Source organism: Merops nubicus, unplaced genomic scaffold, assembly GCF_000691845.1.
Source record: "Merops nubicus isolate BGI_N331 unplaced genomic scaffold, ASM69184v1 scaffold12475, whole genome shotgun sequence".
In the NCBI taxonomy this organism is placed as follows: domain Eukaryota; kingdom Metazoa; phylum Chordata; class Aves; order Coraciiformes; family Meropidae; genus Merops; species Merops nubicus.
In genome coordinates this window covers 22,756-47,250 of record NW_008609039.1, presented here as the reverse complement: position 1 = coordinate 47,250, position 24,495 = coordinate 22,756, and the positions used below count along the sequence as shown (strand labels likewise).

The window sequence follows — 24,495 nt, the reverse complement described above, 5'->3', positions numbered from 1 at the left end:
GCGATGCAGGAACTCCAGTGAAGCCCGGTCATTCCTGTTGCATGTGGAGGACTGCCAACAGGCAGCAAGAAGTTGCACCACCAAAGCTTTTGTATCACCTGAAAACAGCCTAAACCGGAACCCTCACTTGAAAATGTTTGCTTTGTAGTGTGGTTTCTTCACTAAAAACAACACTTTCTTCAATTTTTTTTAAATTTTTTTTTTTTGTCCCAGGGAAGTCTTCCTCGTTAAGTTGGTCTGTACATTTGTCAAGCTGTGCAAAAATTAGGGTTTACTGCAGATGTTTCTTTCTTGTGTGATACTTAGGTATAAACTCTGTATTGGAGTGAGGCCAATGTGAGTACTGGGTGATAGATTGCTGAACCACAAAAAAAAAAGAGCCACTGGACTTACAGTGTGAAAAAACTGTGTCTGTGTTTACATGTCTGGTAAAGCAGAGCCTATGAATTTTTTAATGTGAAATGTAGTTTGGTGAATTTTCTTTGTATTTAAGGACATCTAATTTCAAACATTGAAACATTCAAACAAACATTTCAAATGGGGTGAGTTAGTCTAACGAAGAGTAGATGGTGGAAAAATGCTGTCAGACAGAAGGTATATGAGGGTAGTTAAGCTGGGTAGAAACTAAGAAAGAAGCTTTCTGACGAGAAGGTTGGCTGGTAAGGTTGTAGAATCTTACTTTAAACTGTTAAAAACTCAGGAATGCTTGAAGCATGACTGATCCTGCTTTTGATAAGTGTCAAAGTGACATCTCATGCATCATAGAAATCCCTGGGTTTGGTTTGTTTCTTTTTTTTTTTTTTTTGCAACTGTGCCCTGGATGAACAAACTAGTCATACGTTACTGTTGCAGTTTTGTCTTGGCCCTTCCTCCTCTTTTTTTTTTTTTCCCCATTATGAGCAGTCAGCCCATTTTTTTCACTGTTGCTGGAGTTTACTTATATGCACGTGGGTGCCTTCAGCCTTATGTTAGATCAGTAAGGAGTTTAGATTCTGCACGATGCTGCTTGAAAGGCAGTTTTCTTGATATCTCTAGTGTACCTCTGTCCATTCTGAGAATTCATTCAAACCATTCTGGTGTTGGTATAGTAGCTTCATTGTACTGTGCATTCATTCAGTACTATTTGTTTTATGTAGGAGAAAAAATTCCCTCACAAACAGAGTGTTAGATTGCTACAACTAGTGTTTTGGATAATTCAGTGGTAGGAAGTGACCAGCATGTTCTAGTTCAGATATTTATCAGAACAGGTTTGTTTGACCTGTAACTTTGTTGTGACCTTAGTGTTGAACTTTGCTCTCCACTGAATAGTTCTGTGTGTGTCTTTCAAACAATTCAGTGAAGCTTTTTTTCTACTGCAGTTGGCTATTCACAGAAATAAAGAATTTTTGGGTCTCTATTGTGAAAGGAATATGGTGTTAATGTTTCTGTGGGGCTTTTGGAGCCTACTATTTTAACTTGTCATGATGTCCTTAGATGTATAGAGCATGTTGCTTGTTAGGCTTTGTTAGAAACAGCAGTGGATATGCTGAAATAGGATGTCAAGGAAATACAAAGGCTTCTAAAAGAATTTAAAGAATTAGAGGATTTGAGGACAGGATGGCCCTATGGTACAAAGGGACTCAGTATCTTAATTGTACAGTTTTCAGTGTACGTTGCACCTCAAAGTGGCTAAGATTTTTCTTTTTTCTACCTGTGATTTTTTGTTGTTGTTGATTCAAAGTACGTATCCATTGCAGAGATGCAGAATGAGTAGGAAAGCACTGCTGGAAATCCATGTGAGAAGCTGTTTTATATGCTGGCCCTTCATCTGTGGTTATGAGGGGTCTAAATTGGGCTTGCTAATGAAGTGCCTCAACTTCACTAAATAACAAAATCCCCATTCTTCAGAGTTGTCAGCATTGAGTTTCCTCATGAGAAAGCTACCCTGAATAGAAAAGAGGATATTTCGAATAAATGAATTCAACTTGCATGTGCAGTCCCTAATTCTTGTTAATGTTAATTATGTACTAATGAGAGAGTGAGGGAGGAGAAGAGACTGTAATGAATAGAATCACATTAAGATTTAAATTAGCAAGGGATAGGGAGTCAGTGTAAATATTTAATGTTTTTCACATGGTCCAAAGAATCTCCAAACAGCTACTGATTGTAGGAGAAGGATGATGTAGTGGAAAAGGCTGCGGTGAGCACACCTCAGTGTGGGCTCTGTGTGTTCCTTTTCCACTCTCAGGTTTTGTTCCAAAGTAGCAAAATCCAACAAAAAGTGTCACCTTTGCTTCATGGGTTGATTTTGCAGAGAGCATAAATTATGCTTAAGTGGGTTGCTCTGTATTAAGTGGCTAGTTACATCTGATGTTTTCACTCCTCCTGTTTTAAGTGTTTTAAAAACTAGTAAGGTATGGACTTCCAGAAATTATTTTTTTAAATTGGAATCAACCTTGAAAGTGTTTGGTAGGCAGGGAAAAGGTTCAGTGCTTGTTCCAGGGTAGATCTAAATGAAAGCAATGGATGTGTTTTCTCTTGTTCTTTTCTGTTCATACATATGTATGAGCATGTGTTTATGGATGTATGTGTCTATAACTTCTAGTCCTGAGGTATTAGTGACTTTTTAATTTACCAGTCCCAAAGACTGACTGCTCCATGCAACTAGAGCTACCTAAATATTCCCCTAGTAGTAATATTTCCCTAGTACTAGTTCTTGTATTAGTATTTTTGGCCTAGTGGTTTCAAAACAGTTTCTGTGTGGCACAGCACTCATTACTTAATTTAGCAAATGGCTCCAGTCTGAAAAGTGAGCAGTGCAGTTTGTTGGAAGGTTTATGAGGTAAGAGCCTGGTTGTGGCATCTCATGTTCTCCTGTGTGAATCTGCATAGCTGGTGAGGCACTGCTCCTGTGTGGGGTTCACCCCCTGCAGAACTTGCTTCTCTCTGTGCTGTGCTGCCAGTAGTGCGGGCGGAGTGAAGAGCCAGTTAAACTGGGAAACTGCCCCCGGCCGTGGGTGTCCCACATACCATTTGTTGTTCAGATTGATCTCCATACAACCAGTGGGCAGTATTCAATTTCATATGCCTCTTCTGCAGCTTATTGATCCAGAGCCTCCTCTGGGTGTTTTGTCAATGTGTGTTACTGGAAAATCAATTGACAAAGCTGCAGCATCAGTGAGGGACGTGTAATAGTCAAAAAGGGAAAAAATAATGCTGTGAACATCAGTGCCTTTAATGCAGGCTGAGGAGTTGTGGAAAGGAGCGTGGCTGTGAATACGTTGCCTTGGTCAAAAGCAGGAGTAAATGGTGTTGAGGACATTTCAAGGGGGAATTTCAAAATTCCACACTTATTTATTAAAAATTCACTTTTGTGGGATTTTTTTCTAATAAACTAGATTAATAAATCCACTGTTTCTCCCAGAGTACATACCTAATGCATTCTTCCATGCATTATAGCTGCCTATAAATACATAAGGCTTTTTAAGAAATTTGCAGTTTCCAGAATAGTTCTTTGATGTGAGAGGAGGAAATGTTAGTAAAAATGGGAGAATCTTCTGCAACTTTTTATGTATATTTACTTCTAGCTGTTCTGAAACTAAAATTGAATAATCCCTTACAGTGTGGAAGCAATGGAGAAAAATAGCTTGTGTATTTTCTAGCAGATATTTTTAATGGTCATTCACAGTGTTGTCATACTAATAAGGAGATCTTAAAAGTACACAACACTTCTGAAAATAACTGTTGGATTTTAGGTTTGTTGCCTTTAATTTCTCAATATTTAAACTCAATATTTAAACTCGTCAGGGTAGGGCATGAATTCAAATGTGGTACGGATGTTGGCTCTCTTTTTGGCTTCTTCTTCCCTTGGAGGGCATGACTCAGTTCAGACATGGTGGTGCAGCTACAGTCATTGTGGTGCTTCACTTCAATGAGACTTTGCAGGTGAACTCTGCAAACAATCGAAAGCAAAGCAGTCACATCAATACTAAAAGTAGTATCAAGTTGTGAATATTCCAGATCTTCCCTTTATTCTTTTTTAGATTATAATTATGAAGCTGGAGTAATATTTCAAGTGAGATAGCACTTCATTAAAAATATATTTATTCAGGTGTTTAAGGAATTAAAAAAATGTGCTAAAAATACCTCCAAGAGGGCTGGGTTCAGTTTGTAATATCTAATCTGCTGTGGTGGTTCAATATTTACACTGAAGGTCACTGCTGTTCACTTCTCAGAGTGCTTGGCAGCATTCATTACAGCTCTGTCTCCCCCTCGCTCGCATATGGAGGGTAAAAGCTATCGATCCCACCAGAGACACGAAAGCAAACCTGTATTAACCTAGAAGGAAATTGTGCTTATCGTAGCAGTTTTCTCTCGTGTGGGGTCATGCAGTGACAGTCAGAGGAGGATACCTGGCCCCAGGGAGGTGGGAGGCTCTGGAGAAGCTCCCATGAAGGTGGTAGTGAGCACCACACCTGCCCACTATCCTGCTATTAGACGTTTTATCTTTAAAAAAACAAAACAACAAAAAAAACCCAGACACAAAAGCCTCTCAACAACAAAACCCCTAAACTGTCATGTTGGGAGCTGCTGCTTCCAGGTGGACTGTGCTGTCTGTGTGAGGATGGTGTCTGTGTGACCATTAGGACTGGGGAAGTGTGACTGCGTGGGGAGCGCCACAGGCTGTTTCCTGCAGCTGACTGCTGCTGCTGCTGCCTGTCTGTGGCCCCTGACTCTAATGAAGAAGGTGAAGAATAAATGGGTAGAGAAGGAGAAAGGAAACCTGACAGACTAGAGTCCAACACCTGTTATGGTTCTGTATGTGGAAAATGGCCAGCTGCAGACTGTTATTTCCTTTCTGTGTTTGATCAATCCCCATTAGCTTTCTTTGATCTTTCGTGAAAATTAACATCTAGTTAAAAGGCTTCTTGATTGTTCTTTATTAATTTAATGCTATTATAGCATCCATTTAATGAGCTTGATAAGCACAGTGGTCAGGTTGGTGTTACCTGCATGTATGGAGCTGAGGAAGCTTGAGGAAAAATGTGTGTTCCATCTGTGTCCGGCCGTTCCCCGATGGTGAAGGTTCAGCACATGACATGAGGAACTCATGGTAACAGAGCAGTGGCCCTGGTGGCCACTCGTTGATTATGCAAGACCTGGTGTCTGATTGGAGAACTGGAGTCCTTTGGCCATGCCTGTACTTTTTCTGGAGAGAGATTATGATGTGACACCGAGTGAGCATCTGAATAGTCAGTCTGGCTTTTTGCAAGCAAATGTAATTTTTTTTTTTTTTTCAGCTTTAAGAGTTTATTGCTTGTCAGTAACACAAAATAAGTAATCCACCATTTAATACCATGAAGGACCATAGGCTACACATTCAGATTATGCACTTTGGAAAATGTGTGTTTTTTAAGAAATCTTGTTCCAGAGGGCAGGCTTTTTTTCCTTAGCAGACAGTCCCCTCCATCAGAGGGAGGTGTAAGTTGTGCTCTCCGTGGCACTACATCCTGGTGACAGCAGCTGGCCAGTGACAGTCAGTTAAAGTTCATTATTTTACTTTCAACCTTCTCCACATGCAGGTGTTCTGTACTTGATGGAACATGAAGAAGAGTATGTTTTCACCCTGCCTAGTGCTTACGCCCGCTCGATACTTACCATCCCCTGGGTGGAGCTTGGGGGGAAGGTGAACATCAGTTGTGCCAGAACGGGCTACTCTGCCACCGTCACGTTCCACACCAAGCCCTTCTATGGAGGGAAGGTCCACAGGTACGGGAGGCACTGGCCTCGTCGTGTTCACCTGCTGCTGGCTTTCTGTTTGAGTGTTCCATAAATGGATAGCTGAATTTCTCTTCCTGTTGCTGCCTGAGGTGATGTATAGCTTCAGAGCACAGTTTATTGTAATTATACTTTTTATATAATTTAACCCATTTCTATATATTTCTCTGTATTTCTTTCAAAAAACTGAAATGAATGTATTCTTCTAGGCTCTTGTTTCTTGTAAAAATTGCTGTAAGTGCAGGATCAGAAAAATGCACATGAGAAAAGTTAATATTTCTGCCTCACTAGCTGCTGCTTCTGTGGGGGTCTTGCAGGTGAGCTGGTGTTCCAAGTGGAGCTCCTGTAAGGAGGAGAGAAGCAAAAGTGTTCCTTGTCCATAGCAGTAGCTCCCTGCTGGGGGCTCACAATTCTGCACTGAAATTCCAGACGGTGAAAATATTATTTGTGTCTTTGATACCCATTTCTGGAGGCTGTGGAGAGGCACTGTGCAAGATAGCTTGCTGTCTTGCTTCCGTGCTCAAGTTGGTGATGCAGTCAGTAGTGTACAGACTCTTTTCTGGTTCTGCTGTGGGCTGTAGCAGTGTGCATGAGAAGGCCGTGCTTTTGCATGGTTACCTCTCTTTTATTTTAGTTGTTCTTTAATTATTCTTCCTCATGTGTGTGAACCCTTTCAACACTGTGTTCAGGCAAGTATTACCATGGGCTGTTTTAACAAGGATTTTTCCTAAAATGTGTAGATCAATAATTGGTGCCCTGAGCATGAGGGAAGGTTGTGTTGTATTAGTTTAATAATTTAGAGCCATAATTGAGTTTACTGATTACTTGACATCGTTTGCTGAAGCACATGTGCATGTTCATAGAGACACATACACAAAACTTCCCCTTGCATTTTGATTCTCAAAGTCCTATCTGTGTATTTTGCTCACTCTCAGACCAGTTCTTGGACCACTGAGGTAGCTTTAATCATTGCCCCTCAGCGGTACCTTGCCATAGTTATCTGACCAGGATACTTATGTCAGGAGCTGTTTTTCAGGCTGATGAGGTGAACAGTTCTGAGTTAGAGCTGAGTGTCAGACTCTCTGAGCTGGGTCACTGCTGTACCTGGGGAGAATGTCATCCAAAAGCTATTGCTGTGTTAGCAGAGCTTTCTTGGGTTGAGGCTTTCTTTTTGGAGACAGCATCACTACTTTGCTTGGAAAATGACTTTGTAGATGCAGAAAGCTGCTTGTAGCCTTAGCTGTGGTAATGCTTTCATATGGTGATAATACATGGTATTAATTGTATCTGTGGCCTTTTTCTCTTCCCTCCTAAATCAGGGTTACAGCTGAAGTGAAACACAATCCCACTAACACCATTGTATGCAAGGCACAGGGAGAATGGAATGGTATGCTGGAATTTACCTACAGCAACGGAGAAACCAAAGTGATTGACACTAACAAACTGCCTGTTATCAGGAAGAAGATTAGGCCCATAGCAAAGCAAGGCCCCCTGGAGTCAAGGTAAGGGCAGCGGTGTCACAGTGTTCTGCCTCTGAGCCTTGGGTGGGAGCAGAATGGGGGGGGCAAACCCCAGTTCAGAGTGATGTGGTTCAAAATGCCTTGCTCCCTAGAGCACATGAATCTGGGCACACAGCTCAAACTGTGTATTTGTTCTCTGGAACATAAGCTAACGTTACAGTGAGGTGTACAGCGGCTGTGCAGGAGGAGGAATGTCTGCATGCATTTTAATGAGCATCTGGAAAGTGGTAGTGCAGTGTTCCCACCTGAGTTTTGGAGTGATTGTGATATGTTAGTGAAATGAGTCAGTTTGTTGCAAGTAATGTTGCATCTTGTAATTTACACTAGAATTTCATGTTTTATGTATCTCAGAATATATATATCTCTCTATAAAAATACATAAAATGTGATGGCATGTGAGATGAAAATACACACACAGGCAGAGGTGGTTTTGAGGCTCTTGTGACCCACATCACATGCCTAGCGGACTTTAGAAAGTTTGAAAAATTTAGCTGCTTTAGAAAAAAACTTTTTCTGTTACTAACTGTCAATAACTGTTGGCGCTTAGCCTCAGAAAAATCAGTATTTTTCATGACTTTAGGAACATTTTATTGGAGGATCTAAAAACATGAGTTAAGCTTCATTTTATTGTATGTTCTTTGTATTGTACAAAGGTGCATCTTGAGTCAAGTAGGGTCAGATGTAATTTTCCTACTCTCTAGACACACTTGCTTATCACAAACTCTTTTCCCCTCGACTTGTGGAACAGAAAGGTTGGACTAAATAGGGAACCTGGCAGCTCTGCAGTGTATTTGTTGTATTTTTTTGGATACTAGTAAGCATATTAAACTACCTACTGTTTCTGCAGGATATGGAGTTTATCAGATTGTAAACAGAGACTCATGTAAACACCCTGGAAATGAGTGAAAGCTGTAGTCAGTTTCTTCTCAGTATTTTTCTGGGCAAAGTTTCTGCAAGGCTAATGCAGTGTGAGAGGGCATTGCATCTGAATGCAGCCAGTCATGTGAAAAATGTTTGATTATATATCGATAATTATTGTTAACTCAGAATATGGAGCAGAGACCTAGAAGGGCTTCCCAGAATCAGTGCATCAATTCCTCTGTTAGTAACCTAGTGGGAACAGTGTCCCTGTTTAATGTACTCTTGGCTTTTGGCTGACATTCTCTTTTCATTCAAAAATTTAACTGGGAATAAATGCATGTAATTTGGGAATCATCAGAAAATAATGTGAATGGGAAATAGTGAAAGTAAATCCATCTGCTCTGAGGAAAAAGCTCAGGTTTGTGGAGAGTCAGGAATGTGAGCAAAAGCTACTGAGAAAATTAACTTGCGTAGCAAACACTGGGAACTGAGCAAATCTGACAGTCTGGTCCTAGCCGGGCAGGAGGCTCCTCACTGCTGCTTGTGCTGCTCCTCTGGCAGGCACCTCTGGCAGCACGTCACCAGTTCTCTGAGGGAAGGGGACATGGATGCAGCCACAGAACACAAGCACCGCCTGGAGGAGCGGCAGCGCGCAGAGGAGAGGCAGCGCGCTGCTCTCACCACACCCTGGAAACCAAAATACTTTGCCAAAGAGGTACTGCCATTGTCTTAATTTAAAGACCCTATAGCATGTTCCTGCATGCAGGAGGATGCCAGTCCAGCGAAGCTGTGGGTTTTATCACGGGCTAGTGTTGTTATATACTACTGATTGTTTTAAATTCTATTTTTTTGCCAGTCTGGCTCTTAAAGAACAATAGATTATTCCATGCCCGTATTGTAAACTTGTTCCCTTTCCTTCCGTTAGTTTTATTTTAACCTGAAATTTTTGTACTTAACATTAGCACTCAAAGTTATGATTTTTTTACCTTAAAATCCACACCTTAATTTGCAAATGCTGTGGACTCACATCCGCTACTAATCTTGGTCTCAGCATACTAAAGTAAACACCCTCCAGGGTTATTTATCCAATGTAGGTAAGCGTGGACATCTGAAACAGTCTTGGATTTCCTCTGCTTGAAATGAAACAGATTTTATTGTCTTTGCCCTTTCTTAGGGGAGAAGAGGAAGGGAAATGAGACTGAGGGAAAGATTGTGACTGTATTGTAATGTTGGCCAGTCTGTGCAGCTACTGAAACCAGCAGTTCATCTGTTGTACCTGCTCACTGCTTCTCTTCCCCTTGTAATCTTCTCTGTCCCAACCAGATTAACTGAATCCATTAAGCACAGAATTTTCAGATGACAAGGATGGTTTCTTGTGTTGATTATTATTATTTGAGCTTTTCTGTGGCCGTACACAGATTCAGTACGTATAAATCTTGTTTGTAAACTCTCCTTGATTTTCTTGCAGGGTGACGGTTGGCTATACTTGAATCCTCTCTGGAAGACCCACTGATGAGTTAGAGCAGTTGCCTCATAACTTTACCTTGGAGGCATGAAAATGATACAGTATATAACTTCAAGATGGCATTGAGTAGGTCCTGTTGTCAGAAGACACAGATGAGGAGCTGTATACTGTGAATGACACATCTCACAATAACCACAAGCTCAAGTTTATTCAGGAGCCGTTCAGTGTGTATGGCTATACAAACACACCTGCACACACCTCTATACACACATATGCACACGGTGTGTATGTCTCTGTGTGTGGATTTACACTACATGTAATCAAGTGTAAACACTAACAATGATTTAAAGACCTTTTCCTCTAAGTGTTAGGGCTTAGAACTCCAGCTGGACTCAGTTGGGGTTCCCCGAGTTGTGTGCTTGCAGGATCAGGCCCCATGCTAGTATTTAAGAAAATACTTTTTTATTAGTACTGGTTAAGGTTTTTCTATTTTTCACTTTTGCCAAAAATGTTTTGCACTTACTGTGACGTGTCACTTCCTGGCAGTCGTCGTGTCTGACCAGTCCTTGAGTAGCTCACTTTGACATCAGGATGCATCACTGGCAACACGCTCCCTCTGTGGGATGCTGATGTAGGAGCGTTATTTCCTGTCACTTACGAGTGTGAAGTTTTCTGCCATCTTAAAAGCAGTAGCAATACCTTCTCAAGAACGTGTTTGTCCTAACCCATTGTGTCCTCACCTCCTTGTTCCTGTTTCTGGATGTTTAATAGCTCTCTGGTCACTGGCGAGGCGTCTGCTTGGGTGAATTTGATCTTGCTGTGTGATGTTCTCTGGCTACTGTCATGCCAAATTTGGGTCTGTCTTTGGGTCATGCTCTGCCGAATCCCTCCTGGCAGATGTAGCGGTGGTGTTGGAGCTCACTCTCCCCTCGGCGTCCCACCCCCGTGTAGAGGTGCCACTGGGCTGTGCCCGGGGCCTCCCTTCACAGCCTTGCAGGCAAAGCACGGCTGGCGCGCTCGGGCCGGTGCCAGGCTGTGCGTTGAGGCGGGTGAGGCTGGGCAGGAGCCCTGTCCTGGCGTGCTGGGGGTGGCCTCAGGCTTTCCCCCTGGCTGAGAGATGGGCTCTGGACACAGCTCTGGGAAGTGGGAGAGCTCGTCTGCTCAGAGCCCCTGGTAGCACTCGAAGCAGACCTGTGTTTTGATTTCTTTTGCTTTTGACCCAGATGACTGCTTCTGGATGAAATATTTTGGATGAGTAGAGATGATAAAACTGGTTGTCTCAGATGAATGATTTTCTGATGTAAAAGAATCCTTATTGTCTCAGTGTAATGATTTACTGACTTTATTAATAGAGCAAATGAAATGGAATATAATTTGGTTTGCAAAGTTAAAAAAAGAAAAGTGAGTACACAATCCTGTAGCTTGATCATGTTTTTAAGGTAACCACTGTGACACTAAGGTGGATTCTAAGAGTGCGTTAAGGCTTTATTTTTTTTTAGTTCATATGTGTTCAAAATGAAGATGTTTTTGAGAGAAGTGGCAACAAAGGCAAATATAAAATGTGACTTCTGCTCAGTGCTTCCTTCTACAGTGCCCTGTAAGGAAACCACCATATTTCTAACATACGGTAGCATGGATGCCAGGCTTGCTGTAGTACTGATTCATTTTGTGCCTTTTGTATGCTTTCTTAATAACTTCTGCTTTATAGATATTACACAAATATATTTAGGTCAAAGCACTGCTTAGATCTGCTCTTGTGCATCCTGGATTTTGTAACTATTTTTTTTGGTAGATGTTAAAATCCCCCAAGCAACTCAAAAGGTGAAAGAGAGGTATGTACACAAGGAAACATGCCATTAATTGGACATAATAGTTATTAGATCTTTATATTTGAACTTCAGGTGTGGCTCCTTTTTCTTCCTAAAGGGTAATTTGTCTGCTCGTATGTATGAAAGATTCATGTTATAAATGATTTAAATCCTATTTAAAAAAAAAAATGTGGACCGTATAAGCTTGGTTTTGTAACTGACACTTTTTTTTTAAAGAAAAAAAATTTCTCATTTTTAGGAATAGCTGATGTTTTTCTGTAACAAAACTAAAATGATGCTGTCAGAGCAGTCACTGACCTCCTACCAAGTATCATCAGGAAAACATGTACTTTTATTGCCTGCAAGAATTAACTTTACAGTGGATCCACTCATGTTCTAGAGGTTAGTCTGTTAAGTAACTAGGAGCATTTGAGCAGTTTGTGCTCTCATCACAAGTAACAATCAGAAGTGTGGAATCTAGCACATGGAGCATCCTCCCAGAACTCTGTCTTTCACACACCAAAGAACAAGCCCCGCGCTCACCAGAAGCAGCCACTGCAAAGCTCTGTGAGGCATGCAGGCCCACGCTCCTGGAAGAGCAGACCTCTTTCAGCTTTGATGGGACGACCATCAGGGCTACAAAGATGCTGTAGCCATCCTTTTAAGGAAAAATTTGAATAATTTTATGCTTGTAATTTATTGAAGATTTTTTTCTGTCTGCATGGTTGGTTGTTTATGCATGCTGAGAACATTCCACTTGTGCTCTGATAAATGTTTTGGTTTGTTCTGATGCTGTGAAGAATTCCCTGATGCCATTACCACCATTTCTTTTCCAAAGTAACTTGGGAGAGGCAAACATAAAGATAGCTCTTTCTGAAAAGATCCCATCAGCAAGAGATTCCAGAACAAGATTCACAAGTGTCATGTTATTTTTCTGGTAGTTAGGTGTTCGGTATATTTTACAGCCTTATTCATAAGTAGGTTGTTCCAGTAGCTGTCTTGGACTTGCAAGTAGATATTTTCCTCTTCAAGTAGCCAATGTACACTCTGAACTGTAATGTAGAAACCTCCATGTACTTATTTTTTTTTGTGCACCCCTGTAGAAAGCCTATGCAACCTTTTTCTTTCTTAAATTAGAAATGTTCAGAAAGAATATTTATACCTTTATTATTTAAAAGATGCTCTGGCAGTCTCTTCTGATTTGCCTTCCTTTCAGAATTTGTGAATTTAACATGACAATGCTCACGAATAAAAGGATTTGTTTCATTTTAGTGGTGGGATGCCCTTTCTCTTTCCATTGAGGCATTATTGAACTGGTCTCAGGTACCGAGCTACCCGGGAGCAGGGTACAACCCTCGGGGCACTTGTGAGCTCCTGGTGTGGCTCTGTCAGAAGTGACTTGTCAGCTGAGTCCTGGTTTGTTGTGGGGTTCTCCGCTCTCTGCGTGCAGCCAGACATCATACAGGTGAGTTTCTGTTTAAACCGGGCAGCTCTGCTCGGGCAAAACAGGGCTGGGCAGCACCACAGCTTTAGGAAAGGCTGGGGAACATATGCCTCATTATCACAATAAAAAGAAAATGGGTTAAAGTGTTTCCATGTTTCTGAAAATCACATTTCATGTAATCTTTTTTTGTTACTAGCAGAGATTCTTGATTATATACCTCTTAAAATAAAACTCTAAATTTCTGCAGCGTTGGACACTTGCATGGGGAGGAAGAATGTGCTCAGAGAGTTCCTGGGTGCCTCCTCAACATTTTTCAAGTGTTAGATAATACAGTTCTGGTTAGTTTTAAACATTCATCCAGTGTTGGAAACTGTCGTGCCAGTAGACTTGTTTTTATGCAGAACAGAGAACACCCCTGGCTGTAAGTAGGACACACTAGCCAGTCGTGTTCCTTGTTTTCTGTCATGTTGCTTCAAGGCCATGTCTTGGAGCAATTTATACATTTGGTTTAAAGACATTACTGAGTTTTAGTGGTGGCTAAATACAATTTATTTTAATTTTTTACTCATAGTGGGATTGATACACACAGAGGGCAGAGTCAGAGCATTTAACTGTTTTGTTTTTTTTCAAGAGTAAATCTATCAAGATATTTAACTAATGACTTTTCTCCCCCCTCTGTTAAGGAGTTTCTTCCACAAGTCAAAATATTTATTCTGGGATTACCAACAGTACTGTCTGCCCTCACTGCTTTCAACAGTACTGATCAAGTGGTACAGAACTTACTCAATACAGGCTTCTCCACACTTCCAGTGTCAGTTCCTTAGCACCTGAAGACTACTGTGAAACTGCCAGAGAAGTTTTCAAAGTTTGACCTAGTAGAACAACAAAAGGATGGCTGTAGCTAAGGAAATAAACTAGTCTGGAAGGAATGTTTGATAACGATCCAAGACGCTAGTATTCTTTGCTGGTACAAGTGTGGTTCAGTTCTCAGAGAGAAGAGGTACTAGTTAGCTTAGCTGAGTAATTCTGGGATGCAGATGGAGAACCAAGGTAACCTCCCTGGTGTGCAGGTTCCCCAGGAACCAAGGGAGGTGATACAACACCTGCAAGTTCTACTTTCCAACTTATTTTTTTCCAAGTGGCCGCCTTAGTGAATCCAACTTTTCATTTTAAATGCAAACCCTTGGCAGAAGCCTTGAAGTCAAGTTAGATGTAAGAAAGCTCAGGTAAGTGGTAGGCAACTTTAACCCAGGCTGGCTAAGATTCCTGTAGCTAGCTTATTTTTCTTTCACATAGCTTTAAAAATGCTGTAACTGGACAAGATTCACTTTATTCTGCCCTGTTAAAGAGAATGCTGTCAGCTAAGATGGAAAACAAGCTGGCAGAAGACTGTAAAGATACATAAAGATGGGAGGGCAACTTTCTACTGAGTTACTGTCAAATCACAGACTGAGCAGCAGCACCTGTTCTGCTGCCATTCAGCTGTTGTTCCAAATGTTAAATCACTTATTTTTTACCAGTGGTGAGGGAGCAGGATGCAGATTTGCTTGGAAGAAGCAAGATACTACAAATCGTGCATCGCGCAATCAATCACCACTTCTGCTCGGGTGTAAGCAGCTGCAACAGCTTGAGCTTCTCCAGGTGCCAGGAGGAGTCCCTGCAACATGTCTGCTTGGGAAGGATGGCTCCTGTTCTCTGAAAAATACTACAGTCGCCTTAATTTCATCACAACAGAGGCTCTATCTTTGGCTTAATAAATTTAAATTGGAAGGATGTTAAGTTGCTGCTGTGGCTTCATTACAGCAACTTCATGAGGTCAGCAGATTTGGAGTAGAGAGTCTTAATGGAGCACTTAATTTAGTGCTAGGATTATAAGCAACATGTTACCGAGTTAATCACAACAAAACTGACACAATGCCCTTAACACAAAACTTGAATTAACTTTATTTTCCCCTACAGTCAACAACTGGTCTGCATTGAGCTTTAAAGCAACAAAATAAAATGAAATCTCCAAATGACGGGGCCAGAAATCCAGATTTAATTACCTTTGTGAAAATGTTGCAGCTGCATTATTGGTCTGTATAAACCATCAGAGTCAAAAATGAGTTCATAAATCAAAAAAAATATTCTACACCTTGGGAAAGAAGTCAGCAGTAACATTCTCACAGAACACTGTAAATTTACATTTTCTTCATGAAAGGTACATACTATTCTGCATTGCACATCAAATTATTGATGCAAATTTTGTTTCTATAAAAAGTTACAACCTGTGGCAGGAAAACAAACTGCAAAACCCTTCCATTTTAATTAAAGAAAATTTTCAAGTCTGTATAAAGTTTTCCTATATCTGGAAAGTGAATATGTTCTGTCTCCATTTATATTTTAGTGCATTTCCTCTTACAGTTTTCACCACTTTAAAATAAAAAGTATAAAAGACAAGACAAAGCAAATAGCACTATAGCAGGAATTTCTTCAATTGATTTAAGCACTCTAAATAAAAATGCAGATAAACAGGTGTCCAGAAAAACTTCCACCCTCACAAGAAAGGCAGTGAGGGGGGGAAGAGGTTTGTAAATCCTCTGACAGCCACAGAAAAGGGGTTTTGTTTACCTGTCAACCTTTTTTTTTTCCCCCTCCATTAAACAGGCTATACTTGTTTTACCAATGTAAACATTCACCTAAAATTTCTGTTCTGATGCACCAGCCACAACTGATGGTGCTCAGTTGTATGTTACTATAGCATTCATTACTGTCGTGTCAGATTTTTCAGGATACAAATTTAGCCCTTGAATCTACAGTGTACAAGATTTGCCTTGTCTACTTAGTGAGCGACAGTGTAAGGCAGCAACACTGCAATCTCACGTTAAACAAATCAGCTTGTCCAGTCTAAACTAGTATCCAATTAATCTGTCCTGTCATCTCTTGTAAAAACTGCAGCTTTGCTTCTTGCACTCCAGATCAAAACCAGCCTGCAGCAAGAGTAAAAGGACACTGAAAGAAAACTTTGGAAAATAATCATGGGAGTAACTTATTTTGAAAGTTTCATTTCAGAGAGCTCTGCTGCCTCCTAATTGTTGAAAACAAGTAATTTTTAGGTTTCACCATTCCAGTTTACGTACTGCTGCTATTCAGCTGAACAGTGTTTTTCAAAAAAGATTGACAAGTACGCATGTGCCAGGGACCAAATTGCAGGGTTCTTTGGTGCAGTCAGTCCAAATTCTCAACAGTTTTGAAGGATAATATGTACCAATAAAAAAAAATGCTGCCAGACTTGGATAGCAGCTCTGTCTTGCTTCACATTACAAATCTAAAACAGCTGTTCTCAATAAGCCAATATTTTTAATCAGACATTGCCTGAAAATTTTGTACAATAATCTGGACCAATGATGGTTCTGTACCCTCATGTTGCTGTAAAACATGACTTGAGCTAAAGGCAAAGACTGGTTATCTCAAGGACAACTGCTTCGTATTAGCAATCAGAACAGTGTATTTAAACTGTCTTCCTGTTGGGTCTCTTGCCTTTCTTTAATATTAGTTTATTCTTAATGTAGCCACGCTTCCTTTTGGAGGTCTAAAAAGAAAAACAGAATAAAATGTATTAGTTAACGATTTAGTCTTGACCATGGTTTAATGATGTGCATTTCAAAGCCTGATCTTCAGCTTGATTTTAAAAAGCCTAGACAGTACACCATCGAGTAGGTACTAGCCCATTGTTACTTTTGAAGCTGGGATTGTTAATTCATGCCCAGCATTTGCTTTTGCATAAGATGTACTTTTGCAAGGCCCACCTAGGAAATTTATAGACTTGTTCTCAAAGCTTGTGCTGAGGCAGAATTAATAATAAGCCAACATGATAAAGCTCTAATATACCTAAAGAGAAGAAGTGGTGTAGTGTTAGTTTTGTTTGAAAATACCTTCTTGCACCTTTTGGACTATGTGATTCTCTTTAAAATTAGCAAGATGATAAAATATTTGCTCAAAGCAGCATTTTCCAAAAGTTAGAGAAAAACTGAATCACGTTTTAGTCTTTAGTCCTCTGCTAGTTGTCTGTAGGCTAGTTAGCAGTACTTGCTCATTTATCTTTATCAGCATATTTATTTTTTTTTTTTTTTTTAAGGTAGCAATGGTGAGAAGCATTAATATTATTAGTCTTAGGTAATATGACCTTTAAAGTTGTACAAATACGGTTAGTTAGTGGCAGGGGGGGAAAGCGAAGGTTAAATTTGCAGTTCCACCTTCCCTGCCACAACACCAGACAGTAGGCAGCTCCCACGCTTACGTCAATTAAATATGACTTTTCTGTTTTTAATAATATCAACAATAATATGATTATGAAATGAGATAGATACAAACGAATATGTAACAATCAGACATTGTATCTCTGAGCTTGAGCAATGTCATTCCTAACATGGAAAAGTGCCAGGAGATGGGCTGAATTTCCAGTAAGGAAGCAACTGCTGAAAACTTGTGGCTACTAAGGAGCCCTCAGAATGTATTTAAGAAATCCTAGTTCAGACATTTGCCCCACGCTCTTTGCTGGCTCTCTGATTTCTTAGTGGGATGTAGAGCCTGTTTGTACTGCAAGAATTGATGACGGATCAGAATTTACATCAACTTTTATCATGTCTTTAGACAAAGCTTAAGTGGGGTCAATGCATCTATCATTAACACATATGGCCTTGTTTATCACTTAAGATCAACAGTTAAACCCATGAAGATGACTTCAAACAGTAACCAGCCAGACACTAAAGTTCCGTCAACAAAAGTTTCATATTTAATTTATTTCATACAAAATTGCAATTTTTAAACTTCTAGGCATCACTACTTTCAAACAAAGTCAGAAAGCAACTTCCACATCATTTACTTAGTGAGCCATAGTTACTGAGACATGAATTGATGTATTTTAGAGATTAAACATCCAGTTACATGAAGACTTACTTAAAGTGTTGTAAAAGCCAGTGACACACTCTATTTCCAGTTAGCATTCTGCCTAAAAAAATGTCTAGCCTTGGGTCTTCACATGCTTTTAAGTTAAGCAGACAGTAAATTAACGATTACCAGCAGGCAGGTCTGATATTGGACACTAACATGAACAGTATCCATAACGTTCTGGCTAGTGGAAATACATAATTCACCAGCTACTTGATTTGCTGTTAAAAATAAACTGCCACCTCCCGACCCCTTTCAGTTAGTTCACTGGGAACCCACCTTCTTTGACAAATATTTCTGTTTTGGTACAATGTTGGTTACTCTAGGTTTATGATCCAGTGTCTCTCTGTTTTCTAGTTGTTTCACCTTGTATATTCTAACAAGCCAGTGCTCTGAGGTAAAGGCTTCCTCCAGATGTTTAAATTTTATGTCTTTGTTGCCTATCTCAGCATTGCGCGTACGGTCGAATCCTGGGGGTGTCCGAAAATCCAGCTATAAAAATTAAAGTTGCATATTAGTTTGAGAGGAACCCCAAAACACACATCAATGCAAACTGTGGAACTTCATATCACAAGACAATGCTTTCAGCTAGTCTAGTTGAAGGACAACACTTCTCTTGCACTGATTATTACCACACAGAAAAAACTCTCCATTGCTTTTACAGCTGGGAAGGAGATAAAGTCATTCTTACTCCTACAGATGTTGTAGGACACAGCACGTACTGGCTCACCAGCAACACTGTGTCTGGATTCAGAGGTGAAACTACTCAAGTGAACATCTGAGGTGCAGCCTGTGGTGGCTTTGGTGGCCTGTGGTGTAGCTGCTTCCTTGTGCTCTCTCTTCTACAGCACAATAACTTGTACTTTCATGGTTTTCCATACAAGTCAGAAATAGTTCATGTGTAGCAGTTAAATTTGACCCCCCTCTGTTACAAGTACTATCCACTGGCCTCAGTTTTAGCCGAGTAAAGGATTCTTGTGCCAACGCATCAGAATGCAGGGCCCTTTGGGGGGAGGCAGAACAGGAAAGAAAAATCAAACAAGGCAGTTGTAGCTATGTACAAATATTTGATGATCCCAAAGGGCACTGACAATTCTTTCTGAGAATTACACCCTTATTATTATTGTATTATATGTTGTATAATACAATAATAATAATACAACACTTGTATAATAACAACTGATGTGACTTGGACAGTAATCAGTTAGTTTCTGACAGATATTAAACAGTCAATGAATAGTTCTGCTTCTGTGTTGCTGTTACAAAAAACCCAAATCTAAAGCTCTACACAACGTAGCAGTTAATGCTTCAGCAAGCACACTGCGTAATGGAATTAAGCTGCTTGTCTGGGGCAATGTGAAGGACAGCTAAATGCCAAGCACAAGCACAGGTTAGCAGCAGAAATGCTTTTTTCTAAAGGTTAGATACAGTAGACTGTGCCTAGATATGTTTTAATTTGCAAAGCTGACTCTTACCTCTGATTCTGCTACTACAAGCAACACTCAATCTAAAAGATGGAAAATACATGAAAATAACATTTGTTTTCTCACATTTCAATTAAGAATCTGCAGAAGTTGTAACACTAACCTGCATCTCTCCAAATCTGTAATAGGACATTTTATACATGAGGCAGTTCAGCAAAGTTGGAGAACCCGCCTTGTCTACCCGGAATTCTCCCTGAGGGGTAAAATAGTCACTTTCCTTTAAAAAGAAAAGATACAAAGAGTCAATATAAACTAAAGTCACTTTCTCATTCCCTTCTCCACAAAAAAAACCCTCCATAATCTAAACTAACTTTTACAGTTTAAAAGCTGATTTAAGCTTGTCTTAGAACAGAAAATGATGGTGCTCATTAGAGGTAAAATAGTCGGTAACCCAGACCCCAGTGGATCAATCTTCCTAAATCCATATTATTGTGCTTGTGCAAGTTTTGCTGCTTCACGGTAAGCAGTTATGGGAAAACTGATCTCAAAATGTAAAAGTTAGTTTGGCATCTATCAAAATTATTCTTCAGAAAGGTGAAAAGCACTGTATTGTTAATATACACGGTCTGTGATCTTACCATGAACTTCATATGTGCACAGTGTTTAAATAAAAAATTTCTGCCATTTTTTTCTTGAATACAAGATGAAACTATGCACATGGGCTACTCCCTTAAGCCTGTGCTCAATATCTAGAAGGTTTTGTTAGGCTTAGGAAAATATTACTACAGGTTTCTGCAATCTCTGAGATGTTTGAATAACTTAAACTCTACATAAGTCAATATTTACACTTGTCTCCAACTATTACAGAGTTTGAAGAAATTTGTAATGCCAACTATTTAAACAGTCTGAACACTCCTACTTCTCTAAAGCATGATGGTGCACAGTGGGACACAAAGGAATTACAAAAGATACCCTGTACTTTTAGCATCGTGCAAAAAAAAGTGAAAAGCTTTGAGGTTCCTGACCTTTCAAAACCATGAGTATTGAAAGAAACTGGGCTACTGCCTTCTGCACTCCTACCGTTCTACTAGGAAAACAACCCATAACGCATCTTTCAAATAAAATTGTAGTAAGTAGTAGAGATTTCCCTCCACTGTTATGAACACCAGAAAAGCAACAACATAAAGGTTTAAGAACAAAAAAAAAAGAAGTAGATATGAACATACAGAAATAGAGTATTCAAGCTGCCTCAGTTTTTCTTGTGTACATTTCTACTTACCCGAATATCCTTGGGATGTTCCCCCTCTGCTATTCTCACCATCCACAAGAACTTATTAATATCATCACCAGAGTAGCCAATGACACCACCAAAAATAATCAAAACATAATCCACATCCAGGCTTCTCATGATCTCATATGCTGCCGACTCATTTGATGACATTGCCTTTCCCACCTGTATCACAGCAAAAAGATCTTAAATACCTGCACAGCTGCCTATCAAGCAGATCCACCTGACAGACCAAAGTCCGGGAATACACACTTTAACCAAAGACCTCATTTTCCTTCCAAATAAAGAAAACCCATTGTGAATATTTAGAAACCCAAAAGGTAAACTGTAATACTTTCTCCCCTGTAAGAAGCACTGCCTGTTCAAATGAGCATTTTGAGTATAAAATGTAGCAATGTGTTTTCCTTTTGTGGCAACAAAGCACTGGGGTCTAAACCCCCAGCCCTGAATCAAGGTTGACATAAGGATGATGCCTACAACCAGGCAAAGAGGCCTTCCTCTTGGTTTTCTCTCAAGGCCTGGCCAACCTTAGGTGAAAGCCAATTAGGAAATTAACACCAGGTCCCACCTCTACAGTGAATAATATAAAAGGTGTCTCTGCTAGCAGTGAATGGGGGAAGTCTACCTAGGCAATGGGTGCACTGTGTAGGATTTCCAGTTATTGGAAGGGCTCCCTGACTGTCCACTGCAGTAAGAGGTTCCAGCAATGGTGGGACAGACACTTGAGAGCAAGACAGGACAAGGGTTACGCAGGTAACGATGCTTTTCTTTGGCAGTTGTTGTGGTGATCCCCGTATGGCACCTTCGGTATTGAATCCAAGCTAAATTTATGCAGAGAAAATACCAGAATAGAGACATTCTTGAGTTAAAAGCATATTATAGTTCTGGCCTTGAAAAACTTTCTAAAGCTGTAGCCTGAACCTCTTCCACACTGGTCACTTCCCACACTTCAAGAATTCAGTGAGGTCAGTAACTGGCATCCACTTCCTTAGTTTTGTTATTGCAGCTCTTGTGCTTATGGCATAGTAACACAACTGTAGTAAAAGGGAGGAACTACAATATAAATAATATTGCTTCCAAATTGTTAATATTCAGTTAAGAATGTGAGTAGAAAACACTAAGCTGAGGCTGCAATCTGTCAAAAAGACAGAACCTCTCAGCTTCTTCACCATTATCCTAATTAACGTGAAGTTATTTGGCAGATTTCCAGTTCTATGCAGGAGGGGATCATCTGGACCTGTCTGTGGGGCATGCCTCGTTTAGAGCCCGAGTTCAGGTATTCAACACCACACACATCTATTGCTTGGGTCCCTCTGCATGAAGTATTCATGCTGAAATGGAATCTGACAGTGCCAGCAGTCATAATGGAGAGAATACTTTACTAAAACCCACCACTGCTAATTGCTGTAATGTGTATGGCTACTGTGCTTATGCAATACAGATGACTTCCAGTCTCCCTATTCACATGGTGCTGTAGGGGTGTGTCCTGTAGGTATCTGGATACTTAGTATCTGCACTTCTACCTCTTGTAAAAGAGAGAAAGACACAGCCCTATCAGAGTTGAATCACCACCAAAACACACTAATGCTGTCAGGTCAACAACCAAAATAAGAGACAAGTGCCTTAAAAGACATGGGAAGGCTTGTTGATTGATATTAGCACCAACAGTACTAATTTTCCCAAGCTTTCTTTTGACTGATGTGAGTTGCCTGTCAAAAGCACGGACATGTGATCCTCCCTTTCCCTTACTAGAGGCTTTGTGTGCTCAAAGCACAGCTTGATTAATTTGTTGATTTTGAATGCTGCTTGGTCCAACTGGTGTACCATGTACTGACACATGACAAGAAGCTATCCTAAAATGTCCTTCAAGCCCTTCCTCCAGTCTGCTCACACAGCAGGATATAATAGGTCTTCTGGGAAGGAATGGTCACTGAGGATGATGAGTGACAATGAGTCATCGCACAGCACCTAGTAAGACTGCAACCTAGCTACAGTAGAAAGCATTCTTTTGTTTCTGGCAAAAGTTCAAGGTGCCCAAGGTGGTGCCCCTGTAACCACAGGCAATGCTAACACCCTGCTTTTAAGCACAAGCACGAAGCTTAAATGTACTCCTCAGAAATGAATGAGGTAAAATGTACAGATATTTTGTCTAACTGCAAATTTGAGAAGACAGAATTGCATCAGATCTGGAACACCTCCATTGATTGCTACTCATAAACCTAGCCTAACTGGCAAGATGCCTGAAAATTTGTTGTTTCATGTGGTCACTTTTCACATGCCATTCAAAAAGCTGGTCAGCAAAGTCACTGCTGAACTGAAATGACCCCCGTTTGGATAGTGCCAGTAAGTAAAAGTACCACCTAAGCTGTTGTAGCACTAATCACAAGAGGAATGGTTAAATTAGATTTTGTGTATCCTCCCACAAAGATGATAAACTGAAGTGGAAGTGAAGTTTTTGAAACACATGTAAAAAAAATGGAATCTTGAAAAGCAAAACAGATCCCTTACAGCCCTGACAGTCTACATACTTGAATTCTAATAAATGCAACACACACATTCTTTCCATCTCTGTTTCCCACTCTATGGAATTTTTCCTTAGCATCACACTATTAACAGACATTTACAATGTCACACTTGACTGCAATGTAAACATTTTGGTGTTTTTACTCCATAGAAAATTGCCACCCCTACCAGAGCTATATGGCTGTTGTTCCATGTGTTATTATCAACCAGGGTTGTCCGGTTCGCCATTCCGGCTATCTGATAACCGTAGTCCCACCACGACATCACTCTGGCGTGCTCATCTGTGTTTTGTCTCAGCCAGTAGTAGGCTTCTCTGAAGTCATCTAGGATATTACGAGTGCTGGAAAACAGAGTTCATTTTGTTCACATTGGTACAAATACTAGCAACAAATTAACTGCACCGTGATAAATCTGGGCTCGCAAATAAGGGCTTTCTTACGTGCTCAGCTCCCTTGGAAGGATCCAGTCACTGGCAGCCACCAGTTTGACCCCACCAGCAGTTAAAACGGCCAGAAGCTGAACTGCTTTAGAAGATGTGACTAGATGCATTTCCTATCGACTATATATTCATAACAAGTTTTCCCACTTGAATGGGAATAACTTTCCTAATATCTTTCTTTTTTTAAACTTTTCTTTAACAATTTATCTTTATTGGCTTTGAATAAGACTATTTTTATGCATTTACATTTAATATCTCAGAAAATCGTGTATCTGCTTGAAAATTAGACTATCAAGAATTTTCTATTCAGGTGACAATTCTGCCTTAATATAATAAGAAGGAATTGAAACAAGGTGAAGCAAATTGCTAATACAAAGGACATAGAAAGGCTTTTGCCCCTTAATTATTTTCAGGCCTTTAGACCTTACTTACCCATCATGGTTATAGGACGCGAGGACAACGCTGGGGCTGGAGTACGCGTTGCTGGTTACCCAGGTACAGTGAACAGCAAACATCATCAACAACATCAGCATCAGCATAGTAACAATGTTTTTGATATTGGGACCCAGTCCTTCTTCTGTTTTTTCCTGTTCAGATACATGTTTTCTCACCTTGCCTGCCTAAACAAGCACAAATATATCTGTTACGGCAAATTCCATCACCCTTGACAATGGAACCCCTGCCTGTTTCTTCACCACACGCACCCCCATAAATGCTATGGAATACTACAAAGCTAGGCCAAGTTGTAGGGTAAATTAAGTATGCACAAGAATATTCAGACAATCCAGCAATTTGTAAAAGTGGATGATTCCTTGAAAGCCTCTTTCATAAGGAAAAAAAAATATTATGTGAGTTTATTGTGACTTCCTTGGTTCAGCTCAGTGTGGTGCTACCCTTTTACAATGCAGGGTGGGAAAGAGAAAGGCACTGAGATTTACTGAGGAAAGGGGGGAAACCTAAGGCCTCAGCACTGTCAGTATAACCAAGCCTAAGAAAAAAAAAATAAATTGTGTACCTAACAGCATTTTCTTCTTGAA

At 40.2% G+C, this 24,495-nt stretch overlaps 2 protein-coding genes across 2 annotated transcripts in view; one reads left to right on the top strand and one right to left on the bottom strand.

Moving 5' to 3' along the window:
- The window catches only part of OSBPL10 (oxysterol binding protein-like 10), an 84,750-nt gene extending 75,035 nt beyond the window's left edge, over positions 1–9,715 (top strand). Inside the window, exons 9-12 of the mRNA XM_008940480.1 lie at positions 5,562–5,748; positions 7,077–7,259; positions 8,700–8,853; positions 9,607–9,715. Coding sequence (XP_008938728.1) covers positions 5,562–5,748; positions 7,077–7,259; positions 8,700–8,853; positions 9,607–9,651 — 569 coding nt within the window. The 3' untranslated portion in view covers positions 9,652–9,715. The remainder of the gene's footprint in view (positions 1–5,561; positions 5,749–7,076; positions 7,260–8,699; positions 8,854–9,606) is intronic.
- Positions 9,716–15,899: 6,184 nt separating this feature from the next.
- STT3B (STT3B, subunit of the oligosaccharyltransferase complex (catalytic)) overlaps positions 15,900–24,495 on the bottom strand; it is a 29,666-nt gene continuing 21,070 nt past the window's right edge. Inside the window, exons 10-15 of the mRNA XM_008940479.1 lie at positions 23,891–24,078; positions 23,188–23,359; positions 20,488–20,661; positions 19,372–19,485; positions 18,064–18,276; positions 15,900–16,426 (exon numbers count right to left, since the gene is read on the bottom strand). Coding sequence (XP_008938727.1) covers positions 16,346–16,426; positions 18,064–18,276; positions 19,372–19,485; positions 20,488–20,661; positions 23,188–23,359; positions 23,891–24,078 — 942 coding nt within the window. The 3' untranslated portion in view covers positions 15,900–16,345. The remainder of the gene's footprint in view (positions 16,427–18,063; positions 18,277–19,371; positions 19,486–20,487; positions 20,662–23,187; positions 23,360–23,890; positions 24,079–24,495) is intronic.